Source organism: Strix aluco, chromosome 18, assembly GCF_031877795.1.
Source record: "Strix aluco isolate bStrAlu1 chromosome 18, bStrAlu1.hap1, whole genome shotgun sequence".
NCBI lineage: Eukaryota > Metazoa > Chordata > Aves > Strigiformes > Strigidae > Strix > Strix aluco.
Window position 1 is genome coordinate 8,649,779 of NC_133948.1, and position 21,712 is coordinate 8,671,490.

The 21,712-nt window shown below is 44.8% G+C and overlaps 1 protein-coding gene across 13 annotated transcripts in view; it reads left to right on the top strand.

Moving 5' to 3' along the window:
• FBRSL1 (fibrosin like 1) overlaps positions 1 to 21,712 on the top strand; it is a 552,195-nt gene that overhangs the window by 504,428 nt on the left and 26,055 nt on the right. For all 13 annotated transcript variants that reach the window (XM_074843783.1, XM_074843788.1, XM_074843790.1 and 10 more), the window contains 2 exons: positions 19,306 to 19,702; positions 20,860 to 21,113. In XM_074843783.1, the coding sequence (XP_074699884.1) occupies positions 19,306 to 19,702; positions 20,860 to 21,113 (651 nt within the window). The remainder of the gene's footprint in view (positions 1 to 19,305; positions 19,703 to 20,859; positions 21,114 to 21,712) is intronic.

Here is a 21,712-nt window from a genome sequence, read left to right on the forward strand (position 1 = left end):
TAGAAAGCCCTGGTTGCAAATCATAAGCTGATCTCTGTTTGATTTGCAGCTCCGTTTCCAACTCTGTCGAAATCCAATATAAACTCTGAAGTGCCCTTCCCCCAGTCAAAATACATGAATAATATCAGCCTCCAAACGGAGAGCAGACAGGGTGCGTTTCTTTGCCCCATAACTCATTTGATCCAGATGCTGTCCCATGCTGTCTATAGCCGCTGTGGTCACAAGCCAACAAGGAGGGTCTTGTGAGAGCGGCGGAGGGAGCACACAGCTCAGAGCAGGCTCCCAGGCGTGCCTGAAGCCTCGCACACACACGCGGGTGTGCACACACACACACTATTCTGCCAGCACGAAGAGGGGGCTGGAGACAGGGGGGAAAAGCCTGATTTCCCTTCCACCCTGTTCCTACCACCACCACCAATTCACAAGCCAACTATTAAATAATTAACGTGCCCAGTGGGGCAGGAGGAATCAAAAGCTGTTGTGTTCCCAAGTTTTCTCTGGCTCCGAAAGGCACGGCTCGCTGTGTATTCTGGCACCTCGGAGCGGGTTTTCCTCCCTCCTTCGCCTCCCCCTTATTATCCCGTATGTGTGCTGGAGAGGGAAGTGGCGTTCCCAGCCCAGCGGGGGATGACTGTTATTTCAGACTAGCAACAGGGGAAAAGGAACAGCCTGTTGCCTGATTGATGTTTGTTTTTTGTGGACAGACACCAAAGGTTCATTAGAGACGGAAGGTTTGGGAGGAGGGGGGTGGCGGCAGAGGAGACACTCGCTCTTAAGGAACTATTGTACCCCTGTGCACTAACCTGGCTCTGCACTTTCTTTGACTTCTGTGAATGTCTCAGCTGTACCGTTTTGGCCCTGGCAACTTTAGGAAAATATACACGCCACAGAGGTTTCAGTGAAAGCTCTGCGATGAGGGGGTCAGGGGAAAAAGGAAGGGGAGGAGAGAACAATGCAGTGAGTTTTGCTGTAATTAATTTCAAATGTGCTGCTCATCTGTTCTCCTCGGGTTTCAAAGGGAACAAGGGGAGTTTGCAGGGCTTTTCCTACCACATCTGCATCTTTCCAGAGGTGGGGATGGAAAGGCGTCTTTCCTTCCATCTGCGGGTTTGACCAGTCTGGCAACGTGGAGCGCTGAGAGCAGCCCAGACTGATGCTGAAAATGATGTACTGTCCAGAGGTGGAGGAGAGGGAGAGGAGGGAAGGGTATGGAGGAGCTTCTCTTCGTACCACGTTGGGTAGATGAAGCTAGAGAGACTGAGGAGGTTGGTACTGAGTAAAGCAGATTTCTCTGCAAAGAGCTGATAGAGCACATTTATTTAAATAACAAATGTTGTTATTTGCTACTGTTGTTGGTCCTCAAAAGCTTCCAGATAATGGTGCAGGTGAACTGGGTGGTTACAAGGCTTTTAAAGGTTTGGGTCAAACCCTCACTTAATCTCTTGCTGACTTTGCGCCTTTGAAAAATCTCCCTTCGTATAGTTACGTCAGGAACCAATAAGTTAATATTAAACCTTTGGTATTATGGTCTCTTGAGTAGAAACAGTTCCTTCTGATTGCCGTTTCTCAAATCTCATCTGTGCTGTACGACGCACAGAACACGGGCTTGGCATCTGCCGTAGGGCATTATGCTGGTGTCCTTTGCCTTCAGGTCTGAGTATCGATGCAATCACACAATTGCGGCAGTAACGAGAAACGAAATGGGCCTGTTAGATTATTGACTTTACTCCCCTCAACAAGATACCCAGATGCTAATTTGATAGCCCTATGAATCTTAGCCAGAAAAATCAGTAAAACAGAAACTTAAACTGCTCTAAATTACTGTTAGTACTTTAACAGCTCTATTTTCAAATTGCTCTTTGCTTAGAAGCTTGCACTGAACCCTGGAGCTGGTGGATAATGACCTCTTGTTTAAACACGTGGCTACTTTACGATCCTTAGCTCTTAGAAAAACCAACCTCAATATCGGGTGGTGAATATTTCTGAAGTTTGACCATAAGGAAAACATTTCTGCAGCGTGATTGAAGAAAGTGTTCTCTTTTTCTGGTCAGAAACTAATTCAGTGCAGCCACAACATGCCGAATACCCCAACGGTACTTGAGGTGGGCGCTTGTTTGTGATACAGTCCTTCTCCAGGACGCCAGTGTTGGTATGTGACTAGTAGAGCTTGACCATATAGTGATAAATGTTTCTGTGGTTCTGTGGAAGGGATGTAAATACTGCAGCGGTGTTTCAGACTGCGTAAAGGCGTATGCCAGGTTTTGTAGACTTACAAACTAAATAGACTTTCTGGCACTGCTGTGCGACTGGCTGCTGAAAAACTGTTCAGTGATAGCATGTCACCAGACATACATGCAGACATCACCAGCTGCTGTGCATGGGGAGGGGCGGGCATGTGTGTCTTGCAAGGACTTCAGTGCAGGTTCTGCACAGGCAAAATTGATACAGAGAAACAAAGAAACAGGGAGAAGCCCAGAGGTCCAGCATGTGGCATATCTGTAGAAGACTGCAGGGACTTCAGACCTTTTATTTTGTAAATTACTTGTGGAGGAAAGGAAAGTCAATTTTGGAGAATAATCAAGCCCAATGCCACCCCCTCTTTGTGGAGAGAAACCCGTATGAGAAAGGAGGGAGATCTGAGTCAAGTCCAGGTTTAATTTCCTGGTCTTCCTTCGTTGGAAGAAATATCCCTTCCCTTTAACTCTTGAACAAACAACTGCATTGGCCACATCATAGCGCAGCATCCCTTAGATCACATCCCGATCAGCCGAGATTCCAGCATTGCTCTTAGCCATGGATGTTTCTGTACTTTGTGCTTGCCAACTAATACAGAAGAGGAGCAGTACCTGAGGTCTCTGCAGAAAGCACATCTATTCCTCTGCCTCCTTTGCTTGTAGGTGGGTTGAGGACTGTATCCTAATTCCCTGCACACAAGGAGCAGCTGTAACAGCACTTTGGAGCGCAGCAGGGGTGCTTTGAGTTCTCGCTCTCAAGTCTTGGCCATGCCTTTCCAGCTTGTCACCTCTCCCTTCTTCAGTTTTGACAATAAGGGAAGAAGAAAGGCGGACAGCACAGCTGGAGAGGGGAGGTGGGGAGCGAGCTGCTGTCCCAGGGCTGCAGTTCTTTCCCTACCTTCTAGGAGAGCTGCTTGTCTCCAAGTGCCACACAGCAAACCCAGCTTTTGCCAGCTGTGCCCTGGGGGTCCTTTCCTAGTTAGACTTCTTTACATGTCAACTATAAGGCAAGAGATTAAGCTATATCATTAGCCCTCAGTATTGTGATGTTTCTCTCCAAGGCTGAGGATCAGAAAGTTATTGTAGGGGAGGGTTTTGTTAAAGAGCAAAAGCAAAGCCCCGAGGACAGTTTTGCAGGTCTGGCTCTTCAATCTAGTACAAAACTTGGTTCAAACGTTGTATGGTTTGTGTATCTTGGAGAAGACAGAGGCTTCTGCTGGTTTTGTAAAGGTAGATATCAAAATTCAGGGCAGAAGACAGGCTCAGCCCCTAGCCTGGCCCATCAGGCTCTGGGAGTGATACAGCATTCGTAAAATCCCCCATAAAGCAGGCAGAGCCACCGCACTCCTTGGCATCCCGGGAGGCAGAGGATGCAGGTGCACAGAGGCCATTTATTCTCTTTGTCCCGCAGCTCCGGTGCTGGGGCACCGAGGGAGCCACAGAAGCACACAGAAGCAGCAGATGTGCCTGCCGTCCGAATGATTCCCGTGGGTGTTTAATAAAACCACATGAGTCAGAATTTTCTTCTCTTTTTATTAGTTACAAATGATTTTTCTCTTTTTTAAAGGATTCCCACCACCTGTTCCAGTCAGCCAGCAAGGTTTGCTTTAAAAGCCCATCTTGCTCTTAAAAAGGGAGAGGGGAGGGCTGGCATATTGCAAGAGCCTTGAACCGCTGAGAGTTTGCCTTTGGAGATTCACAAGGGAAGAACAGGAACTGGGAATGCTGTAGGGAGGTATTAAATGAGGCCCTTTTGTTTCTCTCCTTGTAGAGCATAAAAATGCCCAAGGCATGAATACTCTGTTCACATTACTCTCGAACATTTAACTGTCTGTTCTGGTAATTTATAAAACGAAGGGGTGGGAAATGCCTTACACAAGGAAGAAAAGGGAGACCTTTACCAGCATCCAGTGCTGGTAACAGGGGAGTTGTTCCGTGCTGCTGTGGGAAGAGGGGGAGATGGTGGATTTATCTTGTGGACGCAGCAAAGCTTCAGTCCCTGGGGATGTCATGTGGCATCAGAGAGGCCAACTTCTCCCTTGGTGACTTTTTCCTCCTTTCTTGATGGGGAATATTCTTGCTTCCTTCCTGCCACTCTTGGTTGTGTTTGGTCTTAGAAGAGGCCAGGATTTTTCAGAAATGTGCAGCGCCTAGCGTAAGGGAAATCTGGCTTTGGTTTTAGTGAGTTAATGGGAAGAAACATACTCATTCAGAGCAGCTACTCTGAGCCTCCAGCAGCCTGACAGCTCTGGGGAGGACAGAGTCTGTGGGAACAGCCCAGCTCTGAGCCAGCCTGCCTGCAAAACAAAGGGCTGGGGAGAAATGTTTTAAAAACACAGGAACACCTACTGTCCACAAGGGCTTATTCCATAATTTTCCTTGTTTCCTGTGTCTGTATATGAAATAATGGGTGCTCTGTCCCTCCTGGCCTAATTTCTGTTTGTGGATTGATCATAAGGTAGGGTGTGATAGTCCAGTCATTTCCATTAGCCGTGAGCATAGCCTGTAACAAAAACACTATTGCTTGCGTTTTTCATGTGACGTTATCCCACTGTGAGGTCCACACTCCCAGCATGGACCAGTGGTACTGTTTCTCATCCTCTGGGATCAAGCACATGCCTCTGTGTAAGATGAAGAGATGCTTTTGCAATTTGGTTAGATACCCAAGAAAACCAAAATGGATATGGTCAGGAAAGTAAAAAGATGGCAGAGGGATGAGGATGCTGTGCGGTGTTACGTGTGCTGCAGCCCAGCGGACAGGTTTGTTCTCTTCTGCAGTGCAGTGTCCCAGTCCTGCATGGCTCTGGTGTAAGGGCTCTTGGTCCTCCAGCTTCATCTGTGGTCCTTGTCACAATTGCATCTGGGAGCTGAACAGGGCTTATCATTTTCCTCGTTGTTACAGCAGAGGTTAGTGGAAAGGCAAAATGCCAGATTTAGGATTAGTGTCCTTACTTCAAGCCAAGGGAGGAGGAAGCTAAAATGGAGACATGTTAGAAACTGATGATCTTCAGTTTTGTCTGTAATCGTGGATACGTATCTGTGAGGGTTCCCCACTACTGACAGTACAAAGTAAATATAGGTCAGTTCACTGTTAGCGTGAGGAATAAGGAGGATGGTGTGGATTTTATTACTTTCAGATATTTGGGCTAGAGGCTCTCATGCTGTCAGAGCTGAATCAAACTCTCAGCCAGTTTGCACGCAACATATGTGATAGATTGTGCAAATGAATATGTTAATGTGGGAGGAGGTGGTTCCCTGAAACTAACCGCTGGCAGTTTGGAGTGTTGTCCTCAAAAACAAAACCACTGGTACCAGAACTTGGATTCTGCCCATTGAGAGATGAGGCATTTCATTTGTAATCATTGGATTGATTAACCCTTTGGGGTCCATTAGAACAAATGCATTTCATAAAAGAAGGAATCCCTTCCCTGCAAGGATCTGGTATGTAATCTCCAGTTAGTTTAATATGAGCAAAGGTGCCTCAAACCATTGCTGAAAGGCTGAGTTGAGGACCTACATCATCCCTGCCACTTCGTGAGCCTCTTTGGCGCAGAAGCTATAAATTGCTTCTAACTGTGCTGAGATTTCCCATCAATTGCAAATACTTACTATTTATGAGCCTTGCCTCATGTAGAGGACAGCACTCTTCCAGCCTCTGTGATACGGAGTTGATGGGAAGCAGGTGGCTTTGGGTAGAGATACAAAGGCTCAATTCTGACTTCACAGAGAACTGCTTGCAGGGAAATACAGATAAAATGAGCGAAAGATGTTGTCTGCTGTGCTAACGTGGAGTGGAAACTCTCAAGAATTAGCTTGGACCCCACTTTCCCCTCCTAATGTGCAAGAATCTGAGATTACAGGTATTTGCCAAACCTGAGTTTCTGCTTAGTGCTGGGCTTCTGCTTGTTTGTGTTTCGGCTGTTTGGAAAACCTGTGACATGGAGAGGACTTGAAGGAAAAACTTACAGTGAATTCAATAGGATCGTTGGTACACATGGCAAACGTGAAAACAAGAGTATGAATTATGCAGCAATTACTGTCTTGGAAAAGTATCTGCAGGCTAAGCCCAGATACTTGTCTCTTTCTTTCACCCAATAGTGAAATAAAAATGTTCAGCAGTTCTGCATGAAGTAATTCCTATGATTATCCTTACAGATGTCTGAGTCTGTACTTGTTTGGTGCCTAAGATGGAGGTTAGCACTGTGGCAGTTCCTGCTCAGTTCCAGCTCAGAGGGTAACGTGGGGGTTGTGAGAGTTGCAGCTCTGCCTGGGAAGTGGGAGAGGACAGAACTGTGTGCTGCTGGGACTCCCAGCAAATCCCCTCACCAAGAAAGCCAAATACATCAGTCAGGAGGACAATGAATGCTCTACTGAATGACTCTCCCCCACGACAGTGAATAGTCCTCATGCATGTCAGAATTACAGGTGTCTCACATGGCCTTGACAACATGCAGCTGAAGGTACCGCTTCCATCCAGCAGCCTTGTAGAAATTGTTGTGCTTATGCCTAACAGCCATTGCAGAGCCACTACGCTGGATGTAAAGGGAGTCCAAGAGGCCATCAGGAAGAGGAGTGAAGAGCAAGCGTTTGGGTTTACAAGTTTTGAGTTACTGTTTCAGGCTTTTTGTACATTCAGGCTGGCATTACAGCAGCCCATGCAGCCTTGCACCATCCAGCATCCTCCAGCCTTGTGAGATTTCTTTCCACAGCCATAAACCCTTACGCAAGAAGGAATTCAAGAGTACCTTTTCATTGAGTGTGATTCCATTGCAATGCACAACACAATGTTCCTCTGTTAGATCTTATTAGATGCCAGATTTTACATTATCCTCAAGCATTTCCAGCACCAAAGTATTTCCAAAATTTCTACTGCCCATTGAAGAATTTACACTTCATCAGAGGAGAAAGTTGGAAGGAGCTTTGCCGCTGCTTTTCACACACTCTGAGATCATGCTGAAGGAGTTTGCCTTCTGTGGTGCAGTGAAGTACTCTTCTTTTCCTTATTGCATACCAAGCCACTCTTCCTGTTGTGAAGGAAAAGCCAGTCATCCCTCACATTTTCCCTCTTGAGCATGCTGCGATGCTGTCCTTCACATGCTGTTGCATTCCCAAAGTTTGTCTCCTGTTGAGCCAGGTGAGGCTTCCAGAAAAGATTTTTCTGAATATTTTGATGCAACAACTTCCAATATGGGGAGTGGAAACACAATCACAATTTCTCAAGGATTGAGAAGTTAGAAACTGAAGAAGAGCTCCTCTATCATGAAACTTTTATTATCTCTAGCTAATACATGTGATTCAACACCCCATGTGCAATACAGTCCAGTTTTCTTGGTCATTATAGTGGGTGTGTTTAAAGGAAGAGTGGACTTTTTCAATCTTAAAAACCATAAGGCCATCTGTGGCTTCCTAATGCTGTTTACAAACCTTTTTTGCCTGTGCTGTGCTTGTCAGTAGCTGTATTTATTCATTGCTCACTCTGTGAATTAAAACATTGAGGCAGCTCCTGACATGCTTCTTCCAGTGCATCCTTTTGGAGTGAGTATTTGGTTGCCATAGGGACCAAATCCAAAGGGCACACACCATTCAAGTAAATGTTTCCTGATTAACAACTTGCAGCTTGTCCCTTAAATATTTTAATTATCCATGATGCAACTTGAAATGTTGTTGAATGTATTCGGTCTGTTAATTTCAGTGCCTCGATTTTTCTTAAGATGCCATTGCAGCAGCTCTAGAGATGGATTTTGACCATGCAAATAGGCATGAGGCAGGAGACCTTATTACTCCTGAACTTGCAGGAAAATTCTTCCGTTTTTCTTCATCTTTACCCCAGATCCTCAACAAAGTTAATGAAAAGAATTGCTTCTGCAAAACTGCTAGCAAAATGGAGGCAATTTGGTAGCTGCTAAACATGTTGTTTTAGAGTAGTAATGTGCTGCTACTAAATCTAAGGGGGGATCTGCCTGGAAGGTGCCTCCTTGTGCCTGGGAATGGGGAGGGCGGGCAGTGGGAGGCTGCAGGGTATGGGAAGCTGCTGGTTGGAAAGCACTGACCCCACTTGACAAGCATTCAATCTCAAGCGTTGTTTTCCCAAATTATAAGCATATTAGCACTAATGTGACAGCAGTTACTGAACTGTGAGGGCTGGACTTAACAAATAAGTAAGACAGGATTTTGCTAATTTGTGCATGGTCAGTCACTCCTTTCGGTTCCTGTTTAGCAGAGACTAAGTCACCTTGCAGCTGAACTTCCATTCTTACAACTCCAGCCATAACATCAGGTATGAAGTTACTCACTTTACTGAGACTTTCTAAGCAGTTCTGTTTGCCACCCTTTTATGGGTTCTGTCAATTCTGACTTTCCTGGGCCAGAAAACCAGCTTTGGCACTTCAAATGCTGATTGCACACAGGCACAATAGGTCTTTTTCTGCAGTCTTCTGACATCTAGCAAAGACCACTGCATACTTAAATCCGTTAGGAATTATTACTGCTGTCTTTGTTATCCCTGAAAGTTTAAATGGCAGAGTTTAGCACAGAGCCTCCTAAACAATGTACTCTGTGCTGTAACAGTGGGTCTGGTAGCACAAAGCATGTGGGGAATGGGCAGATTTTGTGGCTTGTTAGCTTTAGCACAGCTCTACAGGTGAGTTTCCTTCCATGGCATCTTCAGTCCTCTACAGCAGAGCCACAGGTTTACTCTGCAGCTGTATTCCTGCACATCCCTGTCACCTGGTCCTGTAGAAGATGTTCACTGGCTTCCTGGGCTGCACAGCCAGCTTGATGCCACCATATTTCCAGGAAATAGGATCTGCCTTTAGCAGAACCTGCAGTAGCCTTCAGCTGAAACGCTCTTCGTTCTTGCTGATGTTAGCTGAAGTCTGTCAGCCTTTCCTGCTTTATGCTTGGAACTGAGGAGGCCAGATCCATCACAGCTGTTTCAAGGAAATCTGGATCCCCTTGCTGTTCTGTGTTGAAGCTCAGTGGATTTGAATGGTGTCAATTAGGAGAGTAACAGAACATGTGCAGCTTGGCCTTTGAGTTCTGGGGAAAGAGGATCCCACACACTGTTACAAGCAATTCTTTCTCTGCTCTAAGTAATGCTCACTGGTTGATTTATGTGGAGAGACATGATTCTTTGTATCCTTATCTACAGACTCAGGAAGGGATGAAAATGAAAGAGAGGGTTCTTTCCCTTTAAAATGTTGGTTTATATAGGGTTCTCCTCTGTCCTGAAAAGCCAGTTGGAATCCAGATGCGTCTATCAGGTGGCTGAATCTGGATGTGTGTTTTAAAGGGTCTGTTGTGTGCCTCTGTGTTTCCAGTAAAAATGTTTGGAAAGCCAACCAGGAGCACAGAATTTGATGCATGGTATCATCTAGAGACCAGAGATGAGCTCTCTTTCAGGAGATGTGTAGGATGTCAGATTTTGAGCTGAGGTAGTTCACATGAGTAGCGCATACCACGTTCCAGACAGGAGATCACAACACGATTTGATCTTTGTAACTCAAGTTACAATCTCTGACCTTCAGGGAGGAAGAAAACTGTTTTCTGGGTTCTTTCTGCCTCTGCTGCAGTGGGGAATAGATAATCTCTCTCCCTCCTTCCCTTTCATAAAAGTTACTTGTGTGTCTGGTGGTAGAAAGCCATGGGGAGATCCCAGCAGTAGCGCTTCCCCTCTACCTGCTTGTTTTCTGTCTTTGCCTGCTTTGGTGTCATTTCTCTGTGCATACGCTGAGCCTTGGCCAAGGCTGTTTCAACATATCCAACAGTGAGCCAGCAAGGGGAAGAAGCAGTAATGTGACACCCATCGTAGGCAGGAGCCAGTGCCTGCAGGCTGAAGGGTACGGTATGAACTCATCTTGATTACCTTCTTGGTGTGGGTCCATCACCACTTAATTGGTTGCCAATAGCTTCCCTAATGAAGGATGATGGATGGGGCTCAGGGGCCTGTTTGAAGGGGCCAGCGGATCAGAAGCAAGGATGCGTGCAGAAGTACGGCTCTCACCTGGAAAGGACATGGGAGCTAAACGGCGCGACAGCACTCGAGAGCCTGAGCACAGACGGTTCCTCTTCCTTGCATCAGGACAAGCACCAGTTGTCTTCCAAGGCAGAGATGGGAATCTCTGTGACCCTGCGTACGCTTGGCTGGTTAGGGTAATCATCTCCTGTTCCCAGCAGAGATGATCTGGTGTTTGAGAATGTTCTTTCTTGCCTTTCTCTGGTTTTGGTTAGTGAGCCTGCTTTCTCAGCCAGCCATTGACTTAACTTCTCCAGGCTGGAAGGTCTGAAAGGTCACTCACACTCCTCCAGAACAGTCTCGCTTTCTGATTTTACTTTAAATGATTCTTTGGGAGTTTGGAGTTCTCTGATGTCATTTAAGAAAAAAAATCAAAACCTTCATAAGACTGTGCAGATGAAACAAAATTGTTGTCTTAGCCCACACAGGGTATTATGCAGCCTGGCAGATCCCTTCCTTGTAGCAATAAGAAAAGGATTTGGCATTTAACCTCTTGAAATTAAACCAGAGTGTGAACTTCAATAGTTCAATCTTATCAGGGCTTTGCTAGAATAACAAATTGTGAAAAAATGTAATCATGTCTCCAATGTGACCTTGGCAGATCTGCCTCTGTGATGTGAGAGAGATTAGGTAACTCTAAGCAGACGTCTGTTTATTTTGAAAATAATAGTTATAAAAAATTTTTTTTTTCCCAGTTTTTGCACTGCCTGTGAAAGATATGACAGAGAATTGTGGTCTGCATGGAGCTCTCTGTAACAAGCTGCTCTATTATGCTGAGCAGTAATTGCTCTTGGAGGTTTGAGTTATCGAGCTATTGGTGGGGGTTCAATTTCAGCATAAAGACCTGTGTTCATGATTTAATTGGAGTGATTAATAACTCACTCGCAGGCTAGATGGGAATCGATATGGATTTCAAACAGCAGAAGTAGTACATTTTCTCCTGTAATGTAGTAGTTGATGGTTTATTATTTGCCCTTGTTTTGACTAATTAAAATAATAAGATTCCTTGGTATATAGCAATTTTGTCTGTTTAAAAGTTTACAGCTGGAGATGAGTGTTTGTGCTTCCTTGCTTGCTTTCATGTTGGGGGTGTGCGTGTCTTTCTAATAGCTTATTTACCTTGTTGCTTGTCTGTCACTCAGATTAGGTGTACAATATGCCATCATAATATGTCACACATTAAAAAAACCAGAACCAAACACAACAAACACACCTTTAGTAGGTAACTACAAGAAGCTTTAGTAATATTTTGTGGCCAGGGCAATAGACTGGCTCCTACGTCACTGTTTTTTAGGCATCTAGCATCTGCTTAGGAACAGTGCTGAAGAGATTTAACCCTGCAGTGTTTGATCCACCATTATAGCCCTAGATTAAAAGCATGTACGAAACTTTCAATCTCATTACAACGCCAGCATCCACAGTAGGTGCTTTAGCTGCAAATCCAGTTTCAGCTTTGCATTGAAATGTTGCCAGAAGCAGCATTGCTAGGAAAATGCAGTGTGACTTACTTTGGGGGGATTTAAATGGTGATCCTTCTTCTTTATGCTCTGGCCCCAATCCTTGTGTTTGGCACCCATTTTCATTCAGCTCCTGCAGCTTTGGAAGCGTCATCATGCATGCTTACAGCTAACGTGCCTGGATAGAGCATGGAAAGCTCCCAAATCTCTAGGAATAAAACAACCCATTAAAGACCTATAAAGCAGCAAATCAGCATCAAGTCCATAGGTCTTAATGCTGTTGCTCTCAGTTTCTAGGGGAGGGGGTGAAGTCTTTCTGTGCTGCAAGCTTTCACAACAAAGGCTGTTATCTACATAGCTGGCTAAGGAAAACATTTAGCATAGTGATTTTGTATCTTCTTTTTGATTTGCAGAGTCCAATAAGCTTTCTAGTGAAAGTGCAGATTCCTATATGGCGAATTAATCCTAACGACAATAGACCTTTTCTTTTTGATTAATGTTCACAGGCATCTTGGGATATACATGAGCCACAAACTGAAAACACTGATCTGGATGAAAGTGTTTTAATTTTAAATGTTTTTTTAGGAAATATCTCCTACTGGTCCTGAAAGTACAGAATTAAATGTACATTTGCCATGCTTGAGTTTTCAATTGGGTGAGAAACTGTAACAGTACTGAGAGTGTAAGGAACTGGGCTGAAGTGGTGGGTGCAGAGCCCTGGATGTAGTCAGGGCATCCTGAAGCCCTCGGCCGCATCAGCATCGCTGGGGTGGCGGTGACCGATACATGGGCAGAGCCGGTGCTGGGGAGTGCCCACAGGACATGTCCACGCGGGTCTAAGAGGAGAGAGGTGCATTCTCTGCTCAGGTGTGCTCCTAACAGGAAAATCATGGAGCATGTCAACCCTTCACTCTGGGGAGTTGCTGGCTTCGTGTTAAAAATGTGAGATGCTTTCCTTGTCATGACATTACGAAAATGACTTCAAGATATTTGACTTCTAAACTGGGTGCTTCAGAAAGGGGAGGGGAGGGGAGGAGACACCCTTGGAAGTTAATTCTGAGGACCAAGCTGACAGCTTTTTGCCACTGTTGCTTTCTTCTAGGTTGAAAAGCTGAAGGCTTGTTACAGCCCCAGCATACAGCAATCTAGCAGGTTAAATGACTTGGGCAACACAGTTTATTAAAACTGGCAAGTGCTCGCTCCAGTTCTCCTCCTGATAGTCAAGGCTGTCTGGGAGAGTAATTGATAGTGGCAGCTGTTCGGAGGGTGTTTCAGATTGCGGCACGACAATTTGACTTGACAGACAGCTCTGTACAAATGAACTGAGTGATAGGGGCCGAATCCAGACTGGGTTGCGGAAGGAGCTTCCCGCTGAAAGCCGCAGCGGCGCTGGGTCGCAGGGACGGGCTGGGGGAGCAGCGTGGTGAACAAAGAGCTCTTCCCCTCACGCAGGCGGCTGCGCGCAGCAGTGCGGGTTCAGAGCCAGGCGTGGGGGTTTCTGCTTACGCTCAGCTTACTTTTCTCTGTGAGAAAACACTGCAATTATTTGTGGAAAATCCACCAGAGGCCGAAGATACCGTGTTGCTGTAGAACATCTTCTTGATACAACCTAACATGTGCAGCATGCTGCTGTCATGATGGAAATTTGGCCTTTGCTTCGCAATAATATGAAAACTGGTTCACGTTACACACCATGGAGCCTTCCAGACAGTGGTTTTATGTGCAAGTCCCAAGTCTTTATTTCTTATCTTTAAGCTGATTTGCATTAAAATAGGTGGAGTAACTGGGTGCCCCATATGTTGGGTAGCTTCTGTGTTATAGCTCTGCTTTGCCTTACCTTTGCAGACCAAGCTAATTGTCTAACATCTTAAATAATGCTACCCTCCTAAAATACAATGAAAAAAACATCTATATTAAAGCAAAAGACAGCTAGGGATAAAGAATTAGCACTTAAATATTGATTTTCACTTGTAAGCACTCTACCAGTGTCAGTGCTATCATTGCCAATGCAAAATGTTTTATTTTCTCTTGTGCTTACATATGTTGCCTATCCACAATACATTATGCGGCACTCTAAAAGCTTAATTTTAAAAAAAAAAAAGTTTACTGAAGTTCATTGAATATGCATCTTTAGTTATTTCTTTGTTTCAACCTACTGCTGTAAAATCATGCTCTTCTGTACTCATTCCCCATGCTGATGGTTCAAAACTCGTCTCCGGGACTCATCAACCATCTCTGAAATACTCAGCTTCTTGCCACATATGTCGCTGTAATTCCTGTGGTGACACTTCTGCAGCGTTTCTTGCTGGAATTATAATATGGAGCAGGGTTCATCATAGCCAGCCTGGCCTGTGTCTGTTTTCAAGGATGTGTACAGGGTGGACAGATAGGCTGCAGATGGTGGTTGTTGTGTTTCTTGGGAAATTGCCATTGGTAAAGATGTCATTGATGGATGTAGGAGAGGAATTTCTTTCTCGCATCACCCTTGCTGTCTGAATACAACGAGGGAGACTGCAGAAAGACGTCTGAATGACTCCACTTTTCTTTTTTTCGAGACAAAGGAAAGGCGTGCAAGCAAGATTAGATTATTTCCAATCACATTGTACGTGTGTTGACAGTCCCCTTTCAGCAACCAGCAGCTTGCAAAGAGCAAGAGGCAGGGCTGGAACTGCTGTTGCCCTAAGTACTGTTTGTATAACACAGTAACTGCTTATTGGAGTTCTCAAAGCAGCCTTTACATGTTTAATCCCTTGCACTTGAGCTACTCTTAATCAGCTTGAAAGCAAATTCCTGTAACAGAAAGGTTTAATTTGTGTTTAGGACTTTCTGTATTGTATTTAGCCTGCAATGCTGTGTAGTTACACACTGGCAAGCAAGTCACCCTGCGCAGCCACGGGGATGGGCAGTGCATTGTTTATTCCAGTCACAGATTTTGAATTCACCAAAGTTTCTTTTTGGATCCATGCTGATGGTCTTTCAGGTAGCTCCTTCTGAAACACACTTTTTGCAGCAAACTCAGCTGTGGTTAATTTTGGTGTTTCTCTTAAACTTCAACTCTTGTTTCTACAGATTTGCAGCAGCAGTAGCTAAAGCTCTCTCTGTTTTTAAAAGTTGTTAAAAGTTTTCATTTTTATCAGATTAAATCAGAATGGGGTGTAGCCCAAGACACAGGGAGGTTAAAATTTTGCAACACTCCAACTGACAAATTAGTTGATCAAGGAGGCAGGAATTACTTAATCTCAGGTTGTTGTTATTTTTCTTGTTAGAGCAGTTTCAGCCCTTTCTTCCCTGTCTCTCACACTCAGTCATCATTCATCCCTGTGAGATCAAGACATGTTTCACTGTCTGTTCATTTAAGAAAAACTTCTCAATGGAAGAAGTCCAAAGTGTTTGGTTAGAAAATAAACAAAGTTGGCATGCTGAAAAGGGGTAGTGCTCTGCATGGTGGAGAAGGGCAGATGTGATCCAGCCTTCCCATAGCATGGCTGAAACATGAATCATTGCAAATGTCAGATTTCCTGTGATGGGACGAGCTGAACTGACATGCGTTCAGGTTTAATTAAGGTTGAATTATTAGAGCTGACTGTCAAGTCTTAGGCGAATTGGCTCTGCCTGTTGTCATTAAGCATGAAAATTACTCTAGGACTTGGTAAAAATAAACACATTTTTGCCTCTAGAACATTGTGGTGTTGTCTGGTCGGTCTGTGCTTTTGTCAGGGCAGTTGTGCTGGGCTCCGTGGGTCAGTCTGCTCAGAAAGGCTGGATTAGGAGCCAAAGCACAGAAATTTCTGAAAGGATCTCAATGAAACCTGATAGAGCTTGCACAAAAGGGAATATTCGGTTTCTTTCCTTGGGATATTTTCATATGTGACCAGCAGTCAGCCTGGTCAATTGGAAGGAACTTGGGCATGCAAGAGTGTAGTTCCCTTAGGAGGGATATTTGAGCATCCTACAGACAAACTGCAGTTTGAGGTCCTGATCAGAATGGGCAACATCTCTACTTAAAATCATTACAATTAGCTTCCTGAGGGGTTTCAGGGAAGGTAAATCAGAGACTTTCATGTGAATGGAGAGAAATGTCTTGAATTGGAGATTTTTGTGGTAGGTATCATGATAAGGATCTTGCTAAGTACCTAAGAAACCAGGTAATTATAGCCTTCAAAATTCATTGTTTCTTTGGTTGCAGAGGTAAAATGGCCTCAAAATTGTCAGGTTTCTGGAGACCTTTGGAGTATGGTTAGCTACTGACTGGGTATTGGAAACAGGCACCGAACAACTGTTCAGTAAGTGTTGGTAGAAGAGTGTGAAAGGAAAGACGGAAACCAGAACATGTGTATGTTCTTCAGTGTCAGGGTGCGAGTGAGTCATGGGATGGCAACTCCATGGAGTTAGCTGAAGTGAAGGACCTTAAGTCTTTGCTTAGAAGTGCCTGTCCATTTTGTGGAAAGTCGCCCTTCCAAAAGGGCGACTGCTTTCCATTTTGTCCAAATCTATTTTACCAGACTTAAGTGAAACACCGAGATGTGAAAAAAGTTTCATTTTCAGAAAGTTTGACTTTCAAACGTCAGGCAGATCCCAGTGCCTGACATCGCTGTCCTCCTGTCATTTCTCTCCATGGTTTGTCCTGCCTTTGTTCATGTGTGGTTCCCTTTACCCATTGCAGTTCACCCTCAAGTCAGCCACATGAAGCAGCTTCTCTCTCTTGTACTGCATCACAGCCATCAGAAGGGGAAACAGCAAAGTCACCAAAACACCAGGCTTGGCCCACCATCCTTCCCATGTGGTGGCTGAGGCTTGGGGATTTTGCTCTCACGTGCATCTCCACATTCACCCATGAATTCACACCATATCATTCCCTTCTCAGTGCTTCTGCTCTTGCTCAACATGGCTACAAAAGGAGAGAAGATGCTCACACTCATGCCTGTAGCTTTTCCTGAGCGGAAAACAAAAAAAGCATCTGGGTATTTTCATTGTTGTCGAGAATGAAATACAAAAACATTTCAGTACCACAATCTGAGACATGCAAGTTGGCAGCAGAAATTAGTCATGTACCCCTACTACTAACTAATACAACCAGGCTGGTTGGTCAATTCAGTCAGCAAGGGAGTGTAAGTTTTTGCTTTGAGAAAATTGCAAATGAGGACTAATGCTCAAACCACAGGGAATCAATAGTTGTACATAAAACTGGTCAAACAGCTGCTTTTAATGCGGGACTTTATTGATTTGTTTTGGATCTAATTGACTTTTTACTCAACTAACTTTTGTGTTGCCAGTGTGTTTTGAATATACACCATTAGTCTACATTGCCTATAATTACACAATATGAAGTTTAACTCTGTAGGAGGAGGCCTGTTGGATGGAAGGAGCTAATAGGCTCTCAGGAAACCTATGGTCAGGAATGAAACCCAATTGCTTTTAATGGGTAGCTCCTGAAAAACAGTGGGATCTACAGCTGTGAATACACTTCCTCCAAAATGCACAGTGTGAGGACCCCTGGCTTGACTAGTCAATGACAATTTTTCAATTGTTAGTAATAAAATCAGGAAAATTTACAAACATAGGTGGCATTATAAAAAATAATGGTGCACAAGAGTGATGAGAAATTGATTTTAGAAATAAATTCTTTGTCACTCTAAATAACATTGGAACCAAGTCTAGTTACACCTCGAAACCATGGTACCTGTGATGCATGGTCTCATATTTGAAAAAGAAATTCACTGAAATAAGAGTTAGCCTTTTATTTGTTGTAGGGAATAATTTAGGACCTCCAGACATTATGTCAAACCTGTGAAGATGTATAACATGCTGGAAAGTAGAGGGTTGATTGTACTTGCTGCCAGCCAAAACACTGGTGTTTGGAAAGGCTTCTGTTCCTGTTATTTGTGGGTCTGAGGCCACAAGTCCTCACACATCTTCAACTGATAAATATAGTTCATAGGCTTCCATTCGTTATCTTTTCACATTCTGATTTTATATATATGTGGTGACTGATTGATTGATTGATCAATTGATGAAGGAAATGGTACAATGGTGAGAGTGCAGGCAGAGCCAGAAGCAGTGTGGGAAACTGCCTTGTATCTCAAGGAAGGAGATACCATCACCACATGGGCATTTTCTGTGCAGAAAGTGACCTGGTTTGCTACAGGCTCTGATTCACCACTGTCTCTCCTCTAACACCAGCATGGTGGTGCTCAAGTCACTGAAGCAGCAGTGAGGACTCTGGCCTCGCATAGGCTGCGTTCGCAAACGCTCGCTTAGAGCGTCTGCATGGCCAGAATTAGCTCGCGGTGTGTGTTGTGTGTTATTTCCACACCTCCTACATCAGGAACTGGCTCCATCCTTTGATGAGACGGGAAAATTTCAAAGGTGGAATTTGTTTGTGAGGGTGTTGAGAGCACGTTAATGAGTGTAGGTAGCATCTCTTGCATGTCTGCAAGCCAGCTAAGTGCAAACAGCCCCCAACACCTTCTGGTGGATAATAAAAGCATGTATCCTAAAAATCAGAAGTGCTGTGTGTGCACAGTGGGGTGTGTGCGTGTGAAACACAAGGACAACACTAGTTCTCATAACCCATGAACAGCTTTTCTTGTAATTGTGGGTATATGTGCACTCAAGGGTACGCAGATTATGTTGAAATGGGAGTTACAGTGGGAGTTGAATCATGTTCATGTTGATCCTTTCAGTTGTCTTCAACCTTCTGAATATCACTTGACCTGAAATATCACTCTTCACTTTTTCCTTTCCAGCCTTTTAACCCTTTGGGCTGCTTTGTTTAGCATTATTTGGATAAAAAGAAATACTTGGCATCATAGAAGGAGTAATTCCATGTGGAATTCTCACCATAGGTGCATTGTGCAAGGTCGCAGCATTCCTGATAGTTTTGGCATGCCATGCATACAGGTGTGTGCAATACTTAGGGTGAGCAGGACTGCACTAGGGTGCTTACTGCAACTCTGTCTGAATTTTTCCAGCCTTCTCTGTTCTGTTCTTCCACACAAGTGTGTGGCCAGGGAACAGCAGTGTCACAGCTTCGCTGCAAAACTGTCCCATCCTTTGCTACACAAAGATCCCAGGTAGCCTCCTCCCTAGAAGCCAGATGGGGTTATTAATGATTAGTTCTTGGGTCATGGTGCGTTGTAGCTGGAGTTGAGCCTAAACACAAGAGTAGATTACCTTGAAAGAACGTGGAGAAAATGAAGTGTCTTAATGATCAGGCTTGTGTTCATGAGTTCATTATCAGCCTTAAAACTTACATTGAGCAGGAAATACTGTAGCAGTAACTTGAGACACATTCATACTCCTACTGTACGTAACCTTGGCATTCTGTAGAAGTCAGAAAGCTATATGTTCTTTGTACTATGCATTCATTTAATGACAGCCAAGTCTCTTACACACATGCTAACAAGTACTGTAGACTGGCCAGTCAAGGGCAGCGGAAGGACACACGAACACACATCCATCTTGTAGCAGCAGTGCTCCCACGATGCTCCCACGAGCTGAAACATGACTTGTTTTTTCTCAGGCATATGTTCTACCAAGTAGAGGAAAAAAACGCAGACCTTTCAGCACGCGCTTTGTTCTTTTCTCATTGCTCCATAAGGTCCCACCTTGAATGACAAGCCAGAAGCGAAAGCAGCCAATGTCCCAAAGGTGTCTGGGCTAGAGCGGAGCCGGGAATTGAGCACCGACGTGCCCTTCGCCCTGCCTATCCCCAGCCCCCAGCCAGTAGCTGCCGTTGTGACTTCTACTTCCTCAGCGCCCACGTCAAGCGCCAGAGCAAGCCCACTGTTGAAGAAGGAGACAGTGATTTCAGCACCAGCACCACCAAGGCTCACACCTCAGCCACAGCCTCGGCCACAGTCACAACCTCAACCTCGGCCACAGTCACAGCCTCAGTTAATACCTGAGCTTCGGACCCAGCCTCCGAGTCACATCCCTCCACCTCTCAATTACCAAGTGCATCACCAGGTGGCCCACAACGGACTCAATAATATCAGGTAGGGGAAAGGGATACTGGTGTCATCTTTATGTTACTGCTGGGCTAAAGCTTGTTTCAAATGGGGTAGAAATTGCTGGGAGGTGAGATAAGAGCATTTTTACTGTCTGTGTAAGATGCTTCATGTTTTGGATATTGGAGTTTCTGTGCTGACTCCACAGGCTGGATTTTCCAGCTGTGATGGATAACTGCATTTGAAACACAGCGATAGATGTTCCCTTTGTGGGAGAAAGGCACGTGTACCTGTGGAGTAAAGGTCCTTAGGTCCGGTTTCTAGTGGAGTTTTGCACTGTCTTGTCTGACCCAGCTAGTTCTTGCCTTAGAAATGTAAGGTTGTTTGAGTTTGAGCAACTACCTTGTTTCATATTCAGAAAGGTGTCCATTGGATTAACTGGAACCTCTATAGTCTTTTTGCTAGTACAGAAAACATGCCATGCCTCCCAAACAAGAACTAGGCTGCAACAAATTGCAACGAATAGTTGGTATTGTGGGAATTACACTAAATAATAACTGCTGTGATAGTGCCTTTCACCCCACAAAACTTAGATCACTTGTAGTAGAGTAATAATAATAAAAGAAGATGATGTAAAATACAGAATTATTATGAGAAAAATTTATTGAGGTGTGTGTTTGTATGCTTGTGTGAATATAACTACACAGCATGCACAGCAGATACAACTTAGTCCCAAAGTCACTCACACTATGCAACTCTGTGCACCCAGAGCAACAGAAAAAATTATTAGAGTAATTGTGTCGTATGATCACAAGGATGCGCATGGCCGCTGCAAGGCTATCGGAGGCTAAATAAAGGTGCAAAATCCAGCTGCTTCTGTGGCCTTCATCAGTATCTTGTAGAGAGCTCTGAAGATTGTAACTTGCTCAAGCACCAGAGGAGATGTCACTCCAGAGAGCCCAAGCCCCATCCTGTCCTATTGGAGAAGTTCATTAAGATTCATTATTGTCTCCACTGCCATTAAGAATAACAAAAACATAAGCTTGGGAAGATTAGTGTTATATAGTTGTGTTGTTTCTGGTACTGTATTTCTTGCACTGTTTCAATGTTTTGTTGTAACACACTCTCTCTCTCTCCCCCTCCCCCCCCCCTTCTCTTTCTGTGTCTCTCTCCCCCTTCTTCCCCCCATCTTTTTCTCTCTGCAGCCGGAGCAGCAGTGCTAGCAGTGCAACAAGCATCAGCCTCCCGAAACACCTTCCCCTCTCTCCCCAGATTCCTCCGCACCATTCCTCCGGCCCGGCTCTGCCCCTCTCCATCTCTAATCTTGCTACCTCGCACTTCTCTCTCAGATCGCAGGCCCAACACCAGCACCATCCGGCCATGTTCGCCACCCCACCCACGCTGCCACCTCCACCAGCGTTACCTACCAACAGCCTCGTGATACCAGGTCACCCTGCGGGTAGGTTCCCTTCTTCTTCCAGGGCTGATCTGCCATGCATGCACTGGAGGGTGTTGAGAGATGGGCTGGCTGGTGGGCAGATAAAATAAAGTGACGCAGACCCCTCTGCAGGCAGTGTGTGCTGGAACTGTGAGAGTGCTCGTGAAACAGGTAGGAGACCTGGGCATGCTTTACCAGATGAGATTGTAGAGGCAGCACTGTAGCTTCCTATAAGAAGTCTTCGAACCAAATTTTAAAAAAAAAATCTCCTTTTCAGGGCATGAGTTGTCCAGTATGGCATTCCACAGTCATCAGGCATTTTTTAGATTAATAAAGGTCTGATGTACAGTTTGCCATTCTCTGCTTCTTGCTCCGCACTCTAATGAAAGCTGCTGCTGTTAAAACTGACTTGAAAAAAATGTTTGTAATCGTCCCAGAAAGTTGTTCTAACTGAACACCTATTCCCAGCTCTGATCCTTCGACAGGCAGCACATCCTGCTGGCAGAGCAGGATCCTCTGCCTGCGGCAGCACAACCTCTCTGTGTGCCTGTGACTCCTTGGCCTTTCTGTCTGAGGCAGAGACAGCTCAGCTGACAAGCTCTGCTGTTCAGCTCTCACTA